Raw genomic sequence first — 21,928 nt, 5'->3', positions numbered from 1 at the left:
TATGGGCATGTCTCACGATCAGCAGGACTTGCCAAGACAATCCTGCAATGCACTGTACAGGGAAGAAGAAAGAGAGGCAGGCAGAGAAAGAGGTAGGAAGATAACATTCGAGAGTGGACTGGCTTGACATTGAGCGAGTAACTGAGAAAGACGGAAAATTAAGAGGAATGGAGGAAGCTGGTTGTTAGGTCTTGTGAGGTACCCCATCTGTCTAACAGACTACGGGACTGACGACGACGACGACGATGATGACGATGATGATGATGAATGATTCTTAATATTTTTCCACTAATATTTTCATTAGGCGTATTTCTATCCTTTAGTTTACTCATTGCTAGTCGTACCTTCTCTTCAGTGATTGTTCTATCTAAAGTCTCATAAATTAGTTGAATGTTTTCAGTTTCCTGTATCTGATCAATAGAACTGGAAAAATTTAATAATTACTTAAAATATTCATTCCAAGCTGCAGACGAGATACTGCTTTGCATACCAGTAATTGGGTTCTTTACAAGGCGCCATAAACGTTGTGTATTTTTAGAGTATATGGCAATTAAAATGCATTTTTTTAATTCATAAAGTTTTTGCTTGCTTCTTGTAAGAGATTTATATATATTTCTATAAAATGTATAATCTTCAAGTGATTCACTTGTGCCTTTTCATCTGAACTGTCTTAAATATATCAAGGCTTTGCCTTTGGCGATTGTGCAGTCTGTGTCAAAACAAGGCTGACATTTAAACGGTTCTTCTTTGAGACGTTGCAGCTATGTTCAGCTTTCTATGTATTGTCTTCATTTTGCTGGCTGAATCATTGTAAATATAAGTGATTGTTTCGACGCATACATTAACTTTGTTATTGTCTATATCATTAAAAAAACTCATCCATATTTTGAGATAATAGGTCTTTGCAATTTTGGATAAAACATAGATCTTCTTCTTTGTTCTCTATGTATTTATTTATTTCGTTATTCCCAGAGACACTTATAGCCTTTTGCTCAAATTTACCCATGTAGACAAGTGAAAATACAATGGGCATGTGTATTGATTCTAATTTATCATCTATGTCAAAGGATGGTATATTTTTAAAACACACATATCGGCTAAGACATAATCTATTGTTGAGGCCGAGTTGCCATGGATACATGTAAATTTCCCTATCCCTTTATCTGATCCATATCTACCATTGGAGATTTTCAATCCAGTCATTTGACATAGTTGTACAAGTTTTTCTCCATAGCGCTTTTTCTCCATTAAGTTTTGATTGGCCCGATCAATCGTTATTCCGTCTTCTGTATAATTAAAGTTTTGAAGTAGGCCAAGGATACTATTACATTTGATGAAATCTGGCTCCGTACCAGTACAGGTATTAAAATCACCCGCAATTATTATTTTATACTCAGCATATTTAATTTTAAGTGATCTAACTCATTTTCTTCCACGGCATATACATTTTCTTTTGAATGAACAGAGGAATATTCAGGTGAGAAATAGACAAAACCAAAAATTAAGTTCCACTTCAGTATGCTAATCTTAGATGAATAAACTAATCAAATAATATTTCTTGAGGCACTTTATTCTCTAGATATATTAAAATGCTTGAAAAGGGGCTCACGAACAAAAACTGAGACCCCCCCCCCACCCATTTATTTTAGCTGATTTTAATTTTATTCTTACGATATCAAAGTTTTTCTAACCGTTAATATGAAACTGATTGATAGTTTCTGCCATGTTTCAACAAAGGTTAGTATATCACATTTTTCAACATAGTTAATAAAATCAGACCTGGTTTATTGAGAACGTTTCCCACTTAAGCCAAATATATTTTATACCAAACAACTTAACACAGACGTAGAACCTCTCTCCTCTAACACATTTTGTAGGCCTCAGCCGATGTCCTTTCTTTTGTCAACATGAACAGAATCATTTCTAATCACATCAAATACCTACGTGTAACCGTCTATTATTAGCTTGTCATATTTGTAGAAAGTGTTTTTCCTTGCTCTATGGCTTTTTCAATGTCGGGTAGAGGTTGGCACGAGCTTTTTCACTCTGAACGGAAAATCTTCAGTTGCACATACGTTAACTGGCCTGCTTAGCTGCCGCTGTATCATCATTCTCAGACGTGGTCCTCATGACTGCTTCACGGGTTTCTTTCTTTCTTTCTCTTTAGCTTTTCAACGCTTTCTTTTGGTCTTTAAAATTTGAAAATTTGACAATAATGGGTCTTGAGTTTTCATTGGATCTCAGCCGATGAGCTCTTTCAATGTCTATCCTCTCTGAATCTTAAAACCAGTGCATCCCTCATAAACACTTTAATCGATTTTTCTGTATCCTCCCACTTCTCTTCACGGATTTCAGGCACACCATAAAAAACTAGATTCTCTCGACGGAAATATGCCTCTTGTTGCTCAAAGCTTTTGTTCGTTCGCCTGCAATCGTGTTTCCGAGTCAATAACCTTCTCGGTCAGGTTCTAAATCTTCTTGCATAGGATCATATTCTGATTTGCCAGCAATTCATTTTTATTGTTCAGCTCATCAAGGGAACATTAAAATAGATATAAATCTTTCACTGAGTTTCCTTACTTCATTTCTTATCTCTAGCATTAAATTCCTCAAGCTTGAATCCATTGTTTCTGCCGACTCTATAAAAGTATCATCATTCATATTTTCCCTTCCCTTTTCCGTCATACTATTTGCTTAGGCCCAGGAGTTCTGCTGCGTTAGTACAGAAACAATAGCCCGAGGTGGACTTGTCAGATTGGGTTCAGAGTTACCCATTCACGTCTATAATGTGTTTTGCCAGTGTATCACCAGTTCCTCGGTAAGATGATGTGATCTGGTATTATCAAGAGGGCTATATGTCGTTTGTGACCCTTGTAGATGTGTTCCTCCTCCTTGACTGATTTTTGGGGGGCTCCCTCGAGCCCCAGGACCTGGATTAGTCTCCACTCCGTGCACAAATAAAATAAGAAAAAAAACAATACACATCTCACTGCCAGAGATAAAGCACTGGTCTCTATTTGTGTGGTGTGTTAGATTAGATTACTGAGCTAAGAGGAAGAAAAGCATGCTAGATGATGATTTCTCAGAGAAAACATGGTGATAAAATGTGGATGATAGTGACCCAAATTATCCAACAACTTGTCAGCGTCTCACTTTGACATAAATGTATTGGATAGTGGTATATCGGAATTGTTTGCCATTTACTAACATATACTGGAAGGTTAACGATATGAATATTCTGGAATTGTCTGTTCCTTTCCGACATTTGTACAAATGCATTATCTTTAATATGTCCATGAAGTCTTCAGTCACTTTTGCAAAATTTATTGTCAAAAATCATAGGATTCAAGTGTTTGTAATTCATATCTATAAACCGCACCTCCTATCTTCTTTTGTTCTATCTTTATTTTATAAAAGAGGGTTTCTTTATAACAAAATGTTTTATATATGATTTTGAATGCATTCTTTATATGCTTTACAATCCTTTAATTTTGTTTTCCATTCTTCTTCTGACAAGTGGGTGGAAAGGAATACTAGCTTTTGTTTTCTTTCGGTGAATACACTTTTGTTCGTCGTTCATTTTTTTCTGTTTTCTATCCACAAAACAGTATTTGAAACTTCTATTTCGATAAGAAACGTAACAGTGTAATGTAACATAGTATAGCATAACAGAGTTTGTCAAATAACATAGTGTAATATCACATGAATATATGCGTTACTGGTTTGGTGTTGATAAGCTTCCTCTGTTTCCAATCAATATATAAACATCAATGCACATTTTACATTTCCCTGTTTCAAAAAGTATCAACTTCACATGCTGAACAACAGAAAATAACAATACTATTCGGCGAAATCTGTCAATAGGAATTGTGGTACCATGGACTGTTGGCAAACATTCAGGAAACAAGTTTTCTTGAAATATGTTTCCAAAAGCTATTCAGTTATTGTCCCCATGATTTCTAATAGCTATTCAGTTATTGTCCCAATGGTTTCTAATAGCTATTCAGTTATTGTCCCCATGATTTCTAACAGCTATTCAGTTATTGTCCCCATGGTTTCTAATAGCTATTCAGTTATTGTCCCCATGATTTCTAATAGCTATTAGATTTTTGTCCCAATGGTTTCTGATAGCTATTCAGTTATTTTCCCAACGGTTTCCAAAAGCTATTCAGTCAATGTCCCCATGGTTTCTAATAGCTATCCAGTTATTGTCCCCATGGTTTCTAATAGCTTTTCAGTTATTGTCCCCATGGTTTCTAATAGCTATTCAGTTATTGTCCCCATGGTTTCTAATAGCTATTCTGTTATTGTCCACATCAAGACCTTCGCTAATTTTTGGTGTGCATGTATTCAAAATGATTACATGGATGCATACGTTTTCTTTTTCCTTCATACAATATCTTTCTTTTCAGATTTCTTTCCAGTTGCCTCAATTTATCTACACTAAGCTGACAAGAATAAACCTCAGATAGTATCATTAAGTGTAATATATGATAGGGGAATAACATCATGCAATTTAAGATCGATGTAAGTGGCTAGTTCTTGTTACAGCTGGCTCGAAGAAAAGGACAATTTACAATCTACTTAAAGGCGAAAGGGACTAAAGTATAAAATACGCTCAGTCGATCGAGTTCACGTTATTTATTGTATCTGTAAACTATTTACACATTGGGTGGAATAGTCTAGGAGAAATCAGCATTTAATTTTATTAATTTGCTAACAGAGGAGGTTTGTCATTATCTCGCACAAACGCTGTATTTGAATCATGTAACCTATATTTGCAGTCACTGTCGTGATTTTAACTTCTTTCCGGTTTTCATGAAAGTCAGAAAGAGGTCACGCGTGCATTGCAAGTTGGAGTTTGGTTTCTTGTCCTTTTTTGTATTAACGGAACTTTCACCACTTTTTTTTTTTGCTTTATCGTGCTGAGGAAACGGAAGCTAAGTGCCTTTCCTAAGGCAACATTGAGGCATCAGACCCAGCCTGGCCCGGGCGAATATCGAACTAGTGACTCTTGGAGTCCGTCGAGATATCGACTAAGCTATCGCGGCTTTCCAAGCAGGATTAAGTAAGGTCGCTGAATTTTCAGTTTTAAATTACATGATACGTCTTTATTAAATAGCGAACATTATATCAAGAATGAGAAACCAACGTAAAAGAGTTTCGTCTAATTCATGATATCAACGATAATTAAAAAGTAATTTCTTTCACGATCTGTGTGATTGGCGTAGTACAAATAAGCAAAACCATTTCAAACCTTGCTCAGTCTGTTTACATTGTGTCTGAAATACGAATAATCTCTTATATCTTAGCTCTGCTCGTATTAGTTAATACAACTAATAAAAGTAACGCAGTATTAATAGTATTTCTATATTTTAATGTATAAATGACGTATATATTTCTACCTTTTTAAATCATTCGCCAACATTTAAATGATTAAAAACAAAAAAGAAGCGGTAATAAATGCTTGTTGAACCACTACAATTGGAAAGTACTATTTATACAGCTTCAGAGAGACACCAAAATTAGGAAGGATAGTTTTTTTCTGTAAGAATAGAAACTCATACTGTACAGGATTCAGGATGTCGCGAAGCTTCAAAGTCAATACACACTACATGGCCGTAGTAAATTTAAATTCCTGCCCGATTATCTAGTATCATGCCAAAGATACACATATCGCGAAGCCTCAAAGTCAACACACAGCGCATGACCTTAGCGAAGTCAAAATTCTGCCCAGTTATCTAATATCATGTCAATTATGTGTTTGCCGCTTATTTTAATGTAATAATTGTGTCTGTTTACACTTTACTTATTTAATAAAAATTTGGAATTAAGTGTACACAGTGGACTTAATGTATCCAAAAATGAAAATCAGTATGGAGTAAGAGCTACCCTTCAATTTAAATCAATATGGGCTATGAGTTACCGTTCAATGCAGATCATAGAGGGATATGGGTGACCCTTTAATGTAAATCAATACGGGATATGAGTTGCCGTTCAGTGTAAAATTAGTACGGAGCATGTGTTACCGTTCAATGTAAATCGATATGGGATATTAGTTGCCCTCCAAAGTAAATCAGTACCGGTAATGGGTTAAAGTGGCGTCACTAGGGTTGATGTCACCCGGTGCGGTAACTCATGGTATCACCCCCATGGATCTCCGTCCTTCACAAAAATTGTATAGACAGTCATTTTGGTGTCACCCACTCTGATGTTATCACCCGGTGCGGTCCGCACCCCACCCCACCCCACCCCGCACCTCTCTAGTGACGCCACTGATGGGTTACCCGTCAATGTAAATCAATATGGAATATGAGTTTCCCTTCGATGTCAATCAATATGGGTTATGGGTTATCCTTCAGTCTAACTCATTACGGTGCATATGTTACAGAAGTTTCAGCAATTTAGTAATCTTACTCATCTTACTCATCTTCCCATGTTCATGATGAAATTATAAGAGTTTTTAGATGGTGGGTTGAAAGATAAAAAAAAAATTCACTTATTTAGAGCTGTAATCAGAATGCGGCTTTCCAAGGTCAAATTGAAAACGTCAAATCATTAAACTTTGTCAGGCAGCTGGTACCTGGCGATTACTTGCTGATCGTATTCCAACCCTCCAAGCATATATCTCTTCGAGGCTAACTTGTTCCCGGTGGCTACTTGTGACTAGAGCACAGACGTCACATATCGCAACATGCCCTGGAGCCTCTACTCTTTTCTCTGATGGAGAAGTATGGTGACATTTTCTGCAAAGGATGTGGTCCCCACTCCACCCATCCACACAGCTCTGTTCGCTGTTGTTGATCTCTCGATTTGATCCTCTCTCCTTGACTAACTGCGGCAGACTGGTGGAAAGCAGAATGTGATTTATAAAAGTTTGAAAATATGGGCGCTGACGTCAGGAACGACACCATAGTAGTTCCGAAAATTGGTGTGTGATACGGAAATCACAGCTGTATCGAACGTCTGAGCAACGATATAAGATTAAATAGGTTTGTAATAAAAATTGATACTGAACGGCATCAGTGAACGAAAACATGAATTGAACCCGTGCCACGAGTGACGGCAGGTATTGCCTAGCTCTCACGGGCCAGCACCTGACCCACAAATAACTATGAGCTCCGAACTCCCTATCCCCTCAAACGGAATAAAGGATGTAACAGATTCAAAGACAAGGACTCGAGGTGTATGACATCACACTTGTTAGGCAAGTGACATTAAACATTTAGTTAAATGCACAAACGTACTAGGTTCTGTTTAGAAATGCTAGCTATAAAGATTAAATTAAATTGACACTTATATACCAAACAGAGAGGAAAGCGCATCCCCTGGATTCCACATACAATGTATGGACACATGATTATATATTTTTTTAAAATTGATATAGCATTACAACAATGTAATCAAAAAGGTGTGTCTGTGTGTGTGTGTGTGTGTGTGTGTGTGTGTGTGTGTGTGATTTGGAGTTTTAAAATAACTTTTAAAAAAATTCAGTCATATCTCTACGATGTATGCAGTCTGGCAGTTTATAGTGATGTCTATCACTGGGGCATCATGCCATTGACACGTAGCATGATGTCCCACCCAGTCACATTATCCTGTCACCAGGCCAACCAGTTCAAACACTAACCTCTTAATGCTGAGCGCCTTACGAGGCAGCTGTTAGTACGCTTTTTATAAGACTTTGGTATGACTGGGCCGGGGCTTGAACACGCGACTTCGTGCATCCGAGTGGGACGCTCTAGCCACATAGCCACCGAAACGGTCCAAAAAGGTTTGAGATTTATAATACGTTTTAAACAGCTTTCATCACTGTTCTGTTCATCTGTTAGGGTGGAAGATTGAATGTGGCATGCGGCTGAACGCGTGGACGTGTGGGCTATGGCAAGACGCATGGATGTGTGGGTTATGACAAGACGCATCGACGTGTGGGTTATGGCAAGACGCATGCACGTGTGGGTTATGGCGCTGGTGCAAGATCTCAATATAAACACACACACACACACACACAAACACATACACACACAACTTCTTACAAGACGGTAATCAGTAATATATCATACAACTACGTGCAGTTTTCAAAACTCTCAATGATACGCGACAAGAATCACATGCATTAACATAAATTTTATATTTTATATTTTTGTTTAAATCAAACATATTCAGCCATTTTGCTACACGCTATATATCTTTTTGCCTTCAATGTAGCACGTACAACGCATGCGTAATAACGCAGTTCAAGGCTAACATACTGCTATCAGGCTAAAATCAGATAATAAATGATCAGACATCTCCATACATGGTAAAATTTACTGCTATTTATTTATGTCAACATTACAACCGTCTTCAAATATTAGTTTACTTCTTGAATACAGGGTAGGAGCCAAGTTACCTGACGCATGCCCGTGACGAAATAGAAACCTCTGACGGCCACATCAGTAAACACTGTCAGTATAGAAACGGTGTTATACCAGAACAGACTGATATGAAAGACTTTTAACAATCGACAAAATGAAGATAACCGAAGTCATATTATCAACAGGCATTCTTTTCTTCTGGACAATCTCCGCTGTCAGTGGATTAAAAATTTGTGAGTTTTTTCTCTCACTCTCTTAATCTACCTTATTATGTGTTCAATCTTGCGATTTTGAATATATATATATATATATATATATATATATATATATATATATATATATATATATATATATATATATATACTCATTTACTATATTGGAAATCATAAACTTATCCATAGAGTAATAAATGAATAAGATGTATATATTAAATATTATTATTATTATTATTATTATTATTATTATTATTATTATTATTATTATTAATTTTACTGATTTTCTTTTAAATGAAAACATTTTCGTTTTCCTTAAATTTCATTATACGTTAGGATGGGTGGGGGTGTTATAGTAGAACGAGAGACAGGAAGAGAACAGAACTTTATTATCAGCAGCGGTTTAACAATAAACATTCGAGGAGTATTTGTGTGATCATGTATGTTACTTTGAACCTATTAATAAATTTAATGCCGATCGATAGACAAAATAACGTGCTATAAAATGATCATCACTGCACGCACTGCACGCCGGACACTTGCAGATATATGCTTGTGACGAAACATAGATAAATGATAGTGACGTACAAATGTCGGAGAAAGAGAAAAATCCTTATGGTCTTGAGGACGTTTCTGGCCGATATCAAAGCCGGCCTGGATAACGTTTACGGCTGTAATTGTGATATCCTACAGATTTTAAGTAGGTTATTTCCTTGTTGTAAAGATGTTCTCGAATCTATGGATGATGACGCATGAAGAAATTTTAATGAAGATGCTAGATACATAGTGGAATATATTTCCACTATTACTCTCGTAAATTTGTCAGCTGTTGTTAATGTATTGAAGAATCATTTGAAGCTCAGAAATATTTGTTCAAAATGGGTTCCCGCTTATTGCATAGTGATTTCTTATTCCAGGAAACTGTTTAAATTGAAAAGATAATGTAATTAATCACTTATTTTAATATGAGGCAAATAATATACATTTTCTTTCCGATATCCAAATTTTGCAACCTTCAAGATTCTGTCAGATTGTTGTGATTCGTTGAAGGATACTGTGCTCAAACCATTCTATAGTTCCGTGCCGTACTTGTTGAAATGGGCTCAAAATTCAAAAGTAATATATAATAATTTTATGTTTTAGAGAAATCTGAATCACCAGCATACGATGTTTGTATATCTTTTAGTCACATTGTGACCGTTTTCTTTGGCCAATCCACAGATGTGAATGCAAAAATCATCAAAAAGTTTAAATTGCAAATAGTAGATACAAATCTCGTTTTCTTTTCTTACCACAAACATTTTTTGTGCTTGTTTAGTGATTTTCTTTAGATCAAGAAGAAGGAAAATTATGTTTCAAAAGTAACCATATATATATATATATATATATATATATATATATATATATATATATATATATATATATATATATATATATATATATATGTATGTTCTAAATGAAGATTGTGTTACAAATATCTGCAAGAATAACAATATAGGCAGCATATTTTATTTTATCATGCATTCTTGACAAATAAATATATGCAAGTGCAAGTACAGCATATTTTATTTTATCATGCATACTTCTAGCTGCATTCATTTATTTACCAGTAAGATTTTGTAAAACGAGTTGCTTTTTTAAAAGCCCTGTTTTCCATGCAGTTTATAATTTCATATTTGTAAAACCAGATTTTAACTATTGTTGTGATGATCCTATAACTCAAGTATCTATGATATTGACTTCTTGATTTTAAATGACTTGAATGAATATAGATAATAGATTTAATACAGTTTGCATACTCGCATCGTCTGTTCACGCATCATTATAACTTCTATGACTTTAAATAGCTTTGCGTGCTTCTTCAACAGCAAATTGTTTAATATGTCATTTTCAGCAGATTTTGTCGTATTAAAATCGCCATTTTCAATTCAATCAAAAGCCTAATTAAGATTTTAAGGTATCTTTATTTTTTCTATTAATTGCTTTCCAATACTGTTTCCGACAAATCTTTCTTAGTTTATCTTTAATTTGGCCTTCTGTACTCTACAGCTTACCAATTGGGAGTTGGGTATGCAGTCCTCCATTTTTTCATTCAGTTTCTGTCTCTAATTTTCATGCTGATCCATGCGTTCTTCGGGCTAAGTGGTATTTCTGGCTTGCACTTTTAAGTTCCCTACTAAACCAATTATATGTTGCGTGATAACCTTTAGTGGTTATGTTTCAAGAACCAAATATTTTCCTCTACCAATACTTTAAACACATCGGAAAGTACACAACAAATTCTACGAAGCACATAGTAGTAAATCGTTTATTAAATCTACAGTAAGTCTAATTTTAATCCATCAATACCAGTATTCTATGCCAACTTACACTAATAACAATGTATATTTTTTTCTTTTCGTTAAAAATAGTATTATTATTAGGAAGGAAAACAACTGATTGGGCGATCAAATCTTAAACTTTCAACAAAAAAGATATATAGGCGTTTCATCTGATGACATAACATACTCAGCAACTTGTACATTTCAACAAGTGAATTGACCTATCGTGTTCATACTGAATAGATTCAGTGACTTAAACACTTCACATAATCTAAGACCCTCTGTAACTGTCTTTTTATATCTTGATTTTCAATGGCTGGGAATATCTAATCTATCAAAGGGTCAAAACAGAATTAAAATTGAATCTGTCATTTATTACGCAAGCATTCAACCCATTGTGATTTGACTATACAAAATCTGGAGCTTTTCTGTGGGTGCATTGAATTTGCTCGTCCGTGAAATAGACTAATGCATCTTTTGCCATATACCACTGATTTCTCTTTGCATTTCTTCATACAAATCACTAGATAGCACTCCAGAACTTTCGTCAGGCACATAAAAGGTACCAATGACTATATACTCTGAAATAGTAAATAACGACTTAAACCAAAGAACATTTCCACTGTGACTCCGAATTAACAGAGAAAATTGGAAAATTTCTGATGATAAAGAAGAACAAATCTTCACAAGAGATAAGAAAAATTATTCAATTAAATGTTTGCTCTTGCTGAAATAGTTGTGAAAAGGTTATTGACTTTCATGTTCATCAGAGTATTTTGAATATGAACTTATTCATGGAGACAATAGTAAGTAATTTTGGATTCTCTCAACGGAACTGGGGATATCTAGGTTGTATCATTTAGTCTCTCAGTGACACATACAGTGGAAAGTAAAAATGCTGGCATCATTGCATGTTTCTTATAAGACTGTGTGTGGAATATAATCGACGCTTCAGGTTTAAGCTGAATTTGAGACCGTATGCGTGTTTCTTTGCTGAGGTTTTAAATAAACGAACTTTTGAAATCACATTAATATTTATTTTGTAAAATTAAAATAGCATTACGTATCAGGTTTTTTATCTCAATATGCCGTATTTATTTTATAAAATTAAAATAGCATTACGTACCAGGCTTTTTATCTCACTGATGCCAAGTCTCCCCTCTTTCACACTGTATGCCCAATACATTCTTTATGAACAACTCGCTTAACCAGTTAGTTGAATGATATCATGAGCTTTAGACTCCATTCAAGTGAATGTTAAATCAACAGCTCTTGCATAAATGATGTATACACAAAACTTTCTCGACGCTTCATTTTTTAAAATAATAGAGCTAAAAGGTACGAATATGTAAATCTTTCATTTGTTTTTGGTAACTTTCATGTTTTTGCTTCCCGGAAAGTTATACAGTTAGCTCCAATCCAAATCTGATTTTTCTCCGACAAATCCTTTATCAATGAAAATTAAAAACAAATTAAACACGAAATGTGGCGTAATCAACGGCCTGTAAAGTTGCGACACCCAAATTTCAGATTTATACATTTTTATTTTATTTCTGACTTAAATTACATGTTAGTAATGTGATAGGTTAAATTTATCGTAAACCTTAGATTAAGGAGTATAATTAGGACAGACTCTTCACTTATCTAGCAATCAGAGGATGGCGAAGTTCTATTTTCGAAAAGAAATACTTTTTATTGTTCAAGGTGGGAAATGGTTATTTGATATTTGTATCTTTTGTGTCGAAGTTGTATCTTATTTTTAATATCGATTTTAGTCCAGCCGTCGCCCTTGCCAATTATAACACGGAATAATGGAATTGAATAAACGATCAACTCAGTTTCTAAAGCTGTATATGAATATGTGACATGACTTCCTACACGCATGTCTTTTATTTGGTCTTTATTCCTTAGAGGATGGACTGGAATTATTATTCAATAGCGTGGCTACAACACTTTAATTAGAAGAGTATGAGGTAAAAGAATATTCCTATCACCCATTTTGTTGTCACATTTCTCATCAAAGTACTATCTTAAAGAAACTATACGGATAATTTTAAACTCTTTAGAAAATTATCTACAGCTCTTCATTTCTTGAGATCCACCAAACCCTGATAATTCATTATCTTTTAGTCAGAGATAAACTTTAGTGACAAACTGCTCTTATTTATCTTTGTTTAGAGAGACCATAACACAGTCTTATGTAGCTAAAAACAGCACGCAAAAAAATGCATATGAAATTGCCTTACTTCTGGTTTCTAACTGAAGAAAAGTTGATAGTTTATTACACATCTGAAAACAGATAAAGGCATGTTATCAAATTATTATTATTTTGCATCGGGACGAAAAGAAAACATTTCAAAATCACGTTACATTTGATGTCCAGCTTAGGATGCATGATCTATAATCTTTAATAAGAGCTCTATTTATTTATTTATTTATTTATTTATTTATTTATTTATTTATTTATTTGTCTATTTTAGATCGTATGCACAGGCTTTGTAATAAAAATATATCCATGACGTCAGATGGTATCTATGCAGCCCGATTAGTATTCAGTTCAAGCAGACGTTATGATTGCTCTGTCATTGTGGAGGGAAGGTTCAAAGCCCCGTATATACGGTTTCATTTTGAGAAAATGGACATCGGGAATGAGACAATGAATGGCGCATGCAATTATCCTAAGCTGAGAATCAAAGATGGCATGTCCACAGGTGCACCGAAAGTGGATGGTAAGATTGAAAGATGATGTGCATTTTGTATTGAAACATTTGAATGTCATAAAAGCTCTTGTATTATTTTTTTTTTTTTTTTGGTATTCTCAAAATTGGTATTCCCACTTCTTGTTCTTGTTTAATTTGATTTAGTTTGTTCTTTTCAATGACTCACACAACAGCTGTCATTTCCTTTGTAATTAATTTATCCATCTTTTGACATGAAATGTAGACACTGGGCAGACATATTTAAAAATGTTTCAAAATTCTCTGACCATCTCGTTGTGGATATTCCTCAAGTAAAAGTACAACTGAAAGTTTTCTAATTATTTATATATCATACAATCTTATTCAGATATCTAACTTCTTGTACTCCTCCGAGATACAAATTATAATTTAAACGTATTTTGATTGCCTACAGATTGTAAATATACAAGGCAAACCTTTTGGAAAGAAGCTGTCGAACTTACAAATTACTGTCTATTAAAAACAGTACATGCGAGAAAAGGACATATATAGTCAAAGGAAACTATACTGGAGAGTGTTAATCTGGACAAGACGAATAATTCGTTTGCATTTGTGGTGCTAGTCTACGTGCTGTCTGGTGTGAAAAAGAAAGTCTGAAAGAAAATGAAGTAATGTTACAAAGGGTAATGGAATGGAATTGATTCTATGTGATACGAGGGGTACTGAAAAAGTTCTGAATAATTTGTTTATAACCTTATTCAGAGCCGGAGATACCATATAGGCAAACTAGGCAGCCGCCTAGGGCGCTGATTTCAGGGGGCGCATTTCTCCAAATCAACAACAGTTTTGAAAAATAAATAAATAAATTTCAGTTTTATTGAGGGTCGTTTTTTTTATCCTGGTTTATTTCATACAGGGACAAATAATCGGGTAGATTCAGTCTGACCGAAACACCAGGCTGTTTATAAATTTTGAAATTGATATTTTCCGGGGGGGGGGAGCCAGAATCTAACCTTGCCTAAGGTGCCCTGACCTTATTGTGTCTTTGAACCTGTCCGGAGATTTATTGCCTACCTTACCGTAAAATCAAAGCGCTGTAAAAGTACTCTCTAGTTTATATCAAGGCTGACTTGCATACAGTTTATGAACGTAATTGTCTGTCATATCCTTCAATTTAGAAGGGGTTTTGTCATTTTGAAAATGGTGGCGAATCCACGGAAGATGACCCTTGTTCTCGAAGGTTATTGTTTGCGATTGGCGAGCGGGAAGTAACTGCGCTATGAAGGTGTAAATTGGTTAGATGCTCGACATGTAGTGGACGATTTCTGTATTATCACGGGCATTAATTCGACATATAGTGGACGATTTCTATATTATCACGGGCATTAATTCGACATGTAGTGGACGATTTCTGTATTATCACGGGCATTAATTCGACATGTAGTGGACGATTTCTGTATTATCACGGGCATTAATTCGACATGTAGTGGACGATTTCTGTATTATCACGGGCATTAATTCGTTAACTGTTGTTAATATATTGAAGAAATATTTGAAGCTAAGAGAAGTACGTGCAAGATGGGTCCATCATTTGCTGATGGATGATCAAAAACCAGCTCGAATTTAAATCGCCAAACAAGTACTCGCCAATTATGAAAAGAGTTATCAGAGACGCTTGAATGCAATAGTCACAGGTTATGAAACAAGGATTCACTTTTTTTAAAGCTATTTTTAATGGAAAATAATAGAGTCTGGTTCGGAGGCAACGAACGCGATTACAGATCGCTCGACGTAGTCTGAGAGTCAATAAAGATTATTTATCAATTCAAAGTCTCCGCTCGTCCAGCACCTGTGCCTGACTCTGCTTGTGTCGTTAGACCTTCTAATGCATCCTAAGTAGTATAAAAAGTTGTAGGACACTACATAAATAGCGTACCGGTAACCAAGGTATCCATCTACTCCATGACAACGTACCGGTACATAAATGTGCCGACTCAACACACTTCCTGAAGGAGCAGAGCAACCTAACTTTGCCACATCTTACTACAGCCGTGATTTAGGTCCAAGTTAGTTTTGGCTGAATCCCGTTATTAAATATTCGCTGAGGGACAGCGGATGGCAAAGTCGCAAGGACGTGTCGCGTTCCAATGTATGAATAATATACCAAATAGCGAATACAAAAAGATAATCAGACTAAGAAATTGTGCTGAAGCGCACAGGGAGTACTTTGAAGGGATGTACTAACTTACCATTGACTAATAATGAACTATGTTGCCCAGCGCAAAAATATTCAGAACTTTTTTAATACCTTTCGTATATCAAGACGACTTACTTCTGATACAGTCAAGCTTGTCATTTTAGGTTACATGTAGTCAACATCATTAATAAGACTAATAATGAACTTAAAAAGCGGTCTTTGCTTTTAGGGTGATGCTGCTATCAAGAATCCACTTTCTGGCATCTAACATGTTCACTATCCATCCCTGTATGCATGTGCATAGGGGGGTAGGTAGGTGGTCACGTTCATGTATATCCATGATCAATATCAGAAGCTAGTCGCTTCTGTAAGGTAAAAATCGAAATTATATATATATATATATATATATATATATATATATATATATATATATATATATATATATATATATATATATATATATATATATATATATGGTGTTTCAGGTTTACCAGCAGAACTCTGTGGCAAGACCAAACCTGCCGGAGTATACCGCACCTCAACTAGATTCCTTCGGATAGAGTACGATGCTGTACACACTCTTCAAGAAAATGTTTCATTGTCTATCATATTCAATAGTTTTTACAAGGGTATGAATTTATTTTCTGATTTACTTTTATTTTTTCTACAATGTCAAACACATAGTTTTCTTCTTGCTGAGGTGCAGCGTAGTTGAATAGGTAGAGCGTCGTATTCATAATCCACGGGTCGAAGGTTCGATACCTGCTCAGACCAGCCTGCCATGACCTAGTCAAGAATGTGTTAAAAATGCTGTTCAACTAACATAACAAACTAGTCTTACCTTCTCAAAAGTGCTAGGAAATCATTTTTGCCAAAGAAAAACAAACGTCGATTGCGTCATGCCCTTTTCTGCATTCGTCTCATCATAAAGTCATTCTACCAGTTCTGTTTACAATTTTACATTAACGATTCAGGAATGGAGCAGTATAATTTGTTTTCGAACCCGTTTCTAAAATACAGTGTTTTTGAACACAATCAAAGTCAGGAGAAAGATGATCGTATTGCTCTTGTACTCTATAATTATAGTTGAATAGAAATTACGATTTTAAGGTTTCATTGAATTAGGACAGAAGCAATTAAAGATATCAGAGATCAACAATTTTTCATTGCCGAATAATTTTCTTTTCTCGACAAGTTATATGTGTTTTTAATGATTGGACAAAAGTTAAATTTGCTTAAAATGGACGGGGAGGTTTAGATTAACTCGAGATATCTAAAACTGCGAAATTCATATTTCTCCTTAGTTTTATGCCGTAAATATTGAACACGCACTGTCGTTTAATCCTTCTTTCCAGGTACCTGCAAGAAAGACGAGTACAAGTGTAGCAATGGTCACTGTATCGCAGAAGAGTTGGTGTGTAAAGGGCATAACCCATGCGGTGATCAATCTGACTGCCAGTTATCAGTTGGCGCCATTGTAGGGATCGTACTTGGTGTCTGTGGAGGTTTGGGAATCTTCATATCGTGCATAATTGCTTATATCAGGGTCATCCGTTCTCGGAAAAATGTGGGTTTAACACAGCGAGCTAAGGACTCTCTCTCTCTCTCTCTCTCTCTCTCGTACTCAAAAGAGGATTCTTTATATTCGCTAATTTAGTATTACCACCTTGTGTTAATCAGTTTTGATAGAGACCTGAAAATTGTAACATGGAAACAGAATAAGTAGATTGATTGAATGAGAAAATCTTTGCATGGGTTTGAGAGAAAATATATAAATAAAGATATACTTGATGAAAACAAAACAACACTGCCACCATTACATTACATGATTATAATTTTTAAATTGAGTGTGTATGTATTTTATCTAAGTAGGAAAAGAGATATCATTCCATACGTGCTGTAAAGGTATCTGCTTTGATTTAATTACACTCGTGTAAAAGTGGATTGTAGCAAAGAACTATTGCATAGATGCTATAAATAACCTTGATCTAATTTTGTCCTGAATTACGCCAAATGTCAATATTGGCGTGACAGCGGCAGGTGGAGTCAAAGAGATATAAAAAGAACGATTAAACGATCAAAATAAACGACATTAGCTGTAATCAGAAGCACATACATGGATTTTATTATATGGAAAAAGAATAATTTCGATGGGTTTTGATACTTAGAACATGACCATTATGTATTATTTGCCCTACTGATAGTCAGGATAACATAAGGATTACTTGCACTATACTAATAAATACTCCAGCCAATCAAAACCAAGACTGGACAAACTTCCTACCAATCCGATTCATGAACTCTAGAGTTAAATTGAAGCAAACGGGTATATATCAATGCATCTTACATTTGTTAAATTAATAGAAAGTTCCTAATTTTATTAGACACGTTTAAAACTGATATGTTTTCCATCGAACTTTCTGTTACCAGAAATGTAACTGATTAACACGCGAGTCGGAGGATGGTTTATAATCATTGCCAGCCATATTGTGCAAACATTCAAAAATCTAGCCTTTTTTGACATTCAATTTTCAGCATTTCTATTGAAATATACATGAGATATTGGCTGTCGATAGGTTAAATTAATGTAGTTTTGACATGAAGGTTTAGCTATGCACTGAAGTGATTGACTTTTGCATTTTAAGGCTACTTTATTGTCTGTGTACATGCTTTTCCTCACAGCATATTTGACAAATAAGCTATATTAAAGTATACAACGTGGAAGTGAATGTCCAACAATTTACTCAGTGAAATTTTTCTGACATATGGTACCCTCTGACACATTTTCTATATATACAGTTATGTAACAAGTTTCTTACTATTTGTTTTCAGCTCAGTAGATCACCTCTAAATGCACCAGAACCTGTTGTCATCCCAACTGTTACCTCTGCTAACACCAATTTTAGGCATTTTAATAACCAGTGTTACGATGACGATCTACCTCAGTTACAGCTGGGTGTAGGATTGTACAGTAGTCCACCACCATACAGCGAACACTTAAAATACCCATGCAACAACGCCAGTCATGCGCAGTTTGTGACAGCTGTAGACTATGAAGATAATCCGCCTCCTTACACCGTCACCTACGTTACCGCCACTAATAACATTTGGTTCAATTCCAACCAATCACATCTGATGTCAGATATGGAATACGAAGATCATCCACCCCCTTATTCGTAAAGACAGGTACTGTCTCAGAATTGCTCAACGACCTAGGAAGATCGAACTTTCAAACCCTTCGGGTATACTGTGTTATCATCTATGACTAATACATTTGTGAAAAGAGAAGAATATTCAGTATCGCCCACTTTAGTTTCCATCCAACCGGTTGTCTTATGTATCACATTCACCAAAACTTTCGTAACCATGTTTCAATGTCAGCGATCTGCTTTTAGTGTCAAAATCAGGATATTGGATCATCTGTACCTGTCATTGATAAGACCGGAGATGAGTTCTCGCAAACTGGCTCATGAAATATAACCAGTGTTCGACATAGTGATTCTAAGTGTCATGAGCAAGAGAAAAAATGTTTTAACACTCTTGTACTGATAAAGATCGTCATGCATGTCTATCACATAGTCATGACACTTTACCTATACAGTGTGCAATTTAAAATTTTTGATATAACAACATGTTAACATATCAATTAATGTGATTCTGCCTAACCCAGATAAGTCCATGAAATTCTTGTGCAGTATTCAATTCATTGATTGGCTGCAATAGTGGGAACATTTTCCTAACCCCGCCTTCTGGAACTTTTTGTTTTTACTATTATTATGAACATTTTAGTGGTCATTTTTCGGACGTTTCACGAAAAGGAATTGGAAAAACAGCAAAGTATGCTTGAATACAATCGAGTTACCCCACAGGGGTATAGCATAGCATGCTCTGAATCAAGGTAAACCCCAAAACAAGAAAAACAATAGCCAATAAAACTAAGGGTATTGGTCAGTTGAGAGCGGAGATGGAGTGGGAGTTATACCTGTAATATTGAATCCTCCCTATATACAAGCTTGGTTTAGAAAGATAACTTGTAGAAGTAAATAAACTCACCTCTGTTCACAGAAGAATGTGGACATAAACTGATCAACTGACATAATTTTATCCAACTACAGGGTGTTTACGCGATAAAATTCGAGCTGCTGAGTAATGTTACTAATGTGATGCAATTCATTATCTAAATGAAATTTGTTTCTGTCTCCTTCAAAGTATGTGTCATCAGACGCAATTGATGTTCTGTGTTGAAAAATGATTTTGTCTGTATAAAATGTTCTATTTATTCAGATGGACACTTGCTCTTTGATTTATAATTTGTGAAAAATCTACTTTTAAATGTTAATGGTTGTAAAACTGCGTCTGGACTATTTTTACGAACAAGAAATTAAAAGTGTAACGTATGAGTCGGAATGTGGAAAGTTATTCCTTCTTCTTTCTCTCTAAAACATTTCCATCAAAATAATACTATGTGATTTACAGAATCTCCAATGGGTAATGATTCAATATTGAATTTATTCACTGGTTTCAGATAGTCAATATTAAATCATCACCCATGTGAGATTTTCTATGTAAGTTTTATTACGCATCATATTATCCATAAACTGTATTTTCTTTCGTGAATTTCTTGAATTAGTCCTTATTTAAATTTGATTGAGCATTTGTCAATATCTCAAATACATATCTGTTACCATCGGTCATATCTGAAATTTTGTTCGTATATTTATACTATATACGGGCTAATTTTGTGCTTGAACTATAACGGCTTTTACACACACACACACACACACACACACACACACACACACACACACACACTTGTCCTACAGAGCTGATTGTTGGGGCTTTTGCAGTGAGACTAGCATTGACAGAGTATATACCAAAGACTTTCAAGTTCTTGTATTTATTGAACATTTTAAAATTTACCACAAAGTCTTACTATGAGCGAATTTGAGAGAAACCATCGTAAATCGACCTACATTATGAAGCCAATAAATACTGGCCGAATATATTCAAAATATCCGACAGTAGACTTCCTAGAATCTGTTTTAGTATGCAATTATAATGGTCGTGCTCATACAATAGTTAACTATGCGTATGAGGTCGAGAAAGCAAAAGTTTACTCGTTATAGCTTTGGAAAAGCTTGGCACGATCAAGGTGGTCAAGGAGATTAACTAATATTTATGAAATTATTGAATCAAAGATGTCTTTATATTGATATACAGACGTAGAATGAAAAAATAAATTAATTGGATAGATCAAGAGCTTCTAAATCAGTGGAGAACTTTATTTACATACAATATACTTGAATTTTTTTCTCCACCTTTAGAGGCGGCTTATCGGAATAAAAAAATGAAAGTGGGTAGATACACTCCATAGCATTAAATAATGTTTCCTTTGTGACAGTGTATCCTATGTTGTGTGTGGATGCAGAGCTTTAGCGTCGAAAACTGATTTTTACCAAAATATCTTTGTGTTCACCTTTCAGAGTAGAATTTGTTATCTGCATTTCACAGTACAAGTAATTGTACATCTAACTCACTTTGTACATTCCTACTGTGAACACTTAAACATGGAAAAAAATTAGGAATCTTGTAATTTAAAATTTAATGAGTAATAAAGGTATTGCTCATTAATTGTTGGTGTATATATCTGTTTTTTTTTTATCTCGCTCACTGACTAATATGATTTTTATATTTGTTCCAGGTACTGAGTAATATTGGAGATTGGCCCCACATTAGGAAAAAACTGGCTATTGTAATAAAGCGCAATTTGTATAGTATAATGCGGAAATGACGAATTGTGGACACAAAGTAATATATATTAGTCCGAAAGATTCATTACAAACCTGTTATCCTGTAAGTTAAGAGGTGAGATATTGATCAGAGATAGGTTTTACTTCAGGTATGTACAACCTGCGGCTACACGTTTTAATCCACTTATTTATATCATAGGGTGTGACTTTCACAAACGCTTAACTGGTCCGTGCCCTGAAGGAAGGTGAACATCTGTATTAGAGGATTGGAAGCGCCATTTCAGACGCAGTACCCTATTAAAACATCATTGTGCTGAATTCGAGGAGAGAAATTCCTTCTATCCTTAAAAATCCGGTATCGGCTTGCACCCCCACCCGGCTTAAATTAGCCATCAGGTATCGTAACGAAGAGT

General features: G+C 35.0%; 1 protein-coding gene across 2 annotated transcripts; it reads left to right on the top strand.

Annotated features, from left to right (window-relative positions):
• The first annotated feature begins 8,436 nt into the window (after positions 1-8,436).
• LOC149782887 (uncharacterized) lies at positions 8,437-21,396 on the top strand. Of its 2 annotated transcripts, none has more exons than XM_089934432.1 (5): positions 8,437-8,590; positions 13,371-13,619; positions 16,251-16,394; positions 17,121-17,332; positions 18,598-21,396. In XM_089934432.1, the coding sequence occupies exons 1-5, from the start codon at positions 8,512-8,514 to the stop codon at positions 18,943-18,945; spliced, it is 1,032 nt and encodes a 343-aa protein (XP_089790558.1). In that variant the 5' UTR covers positions 8,437-8,511; the 3' UTR covers positions 18,946-21,396. The 2 variants fall into 2 exon arrangements, with proteins under 2 accessions (XP_089790558.1, XP_089790559.1); XM_089934433.1 differs by lacking the exon at positions 8,437-8,590 and adding an exon at positions 12,807-12,863.
• The last annotated feature ends 532 nt before the right edge of the window (positions 21,397-21,928 follow it).

Source organism: Sinohyriopsis cumingii, chromosome 15 (assembly GCF_028554795.1).
Source record: "Sinohyriopsis cumingii isolate HCF-2022 chromosome 15, ASM2855479v2, whole genome shotgun sequence".
Lineage (NCBI taxonomy): Eukaryota > Metazoa > Mollusca > Bivalvia > Unionida > Unionidae > Sinohyriopsis > Sinohyriopsis cumingii.
This window is presented reverse-complemented; position numbering and strand designations above follow the sequence as displayed.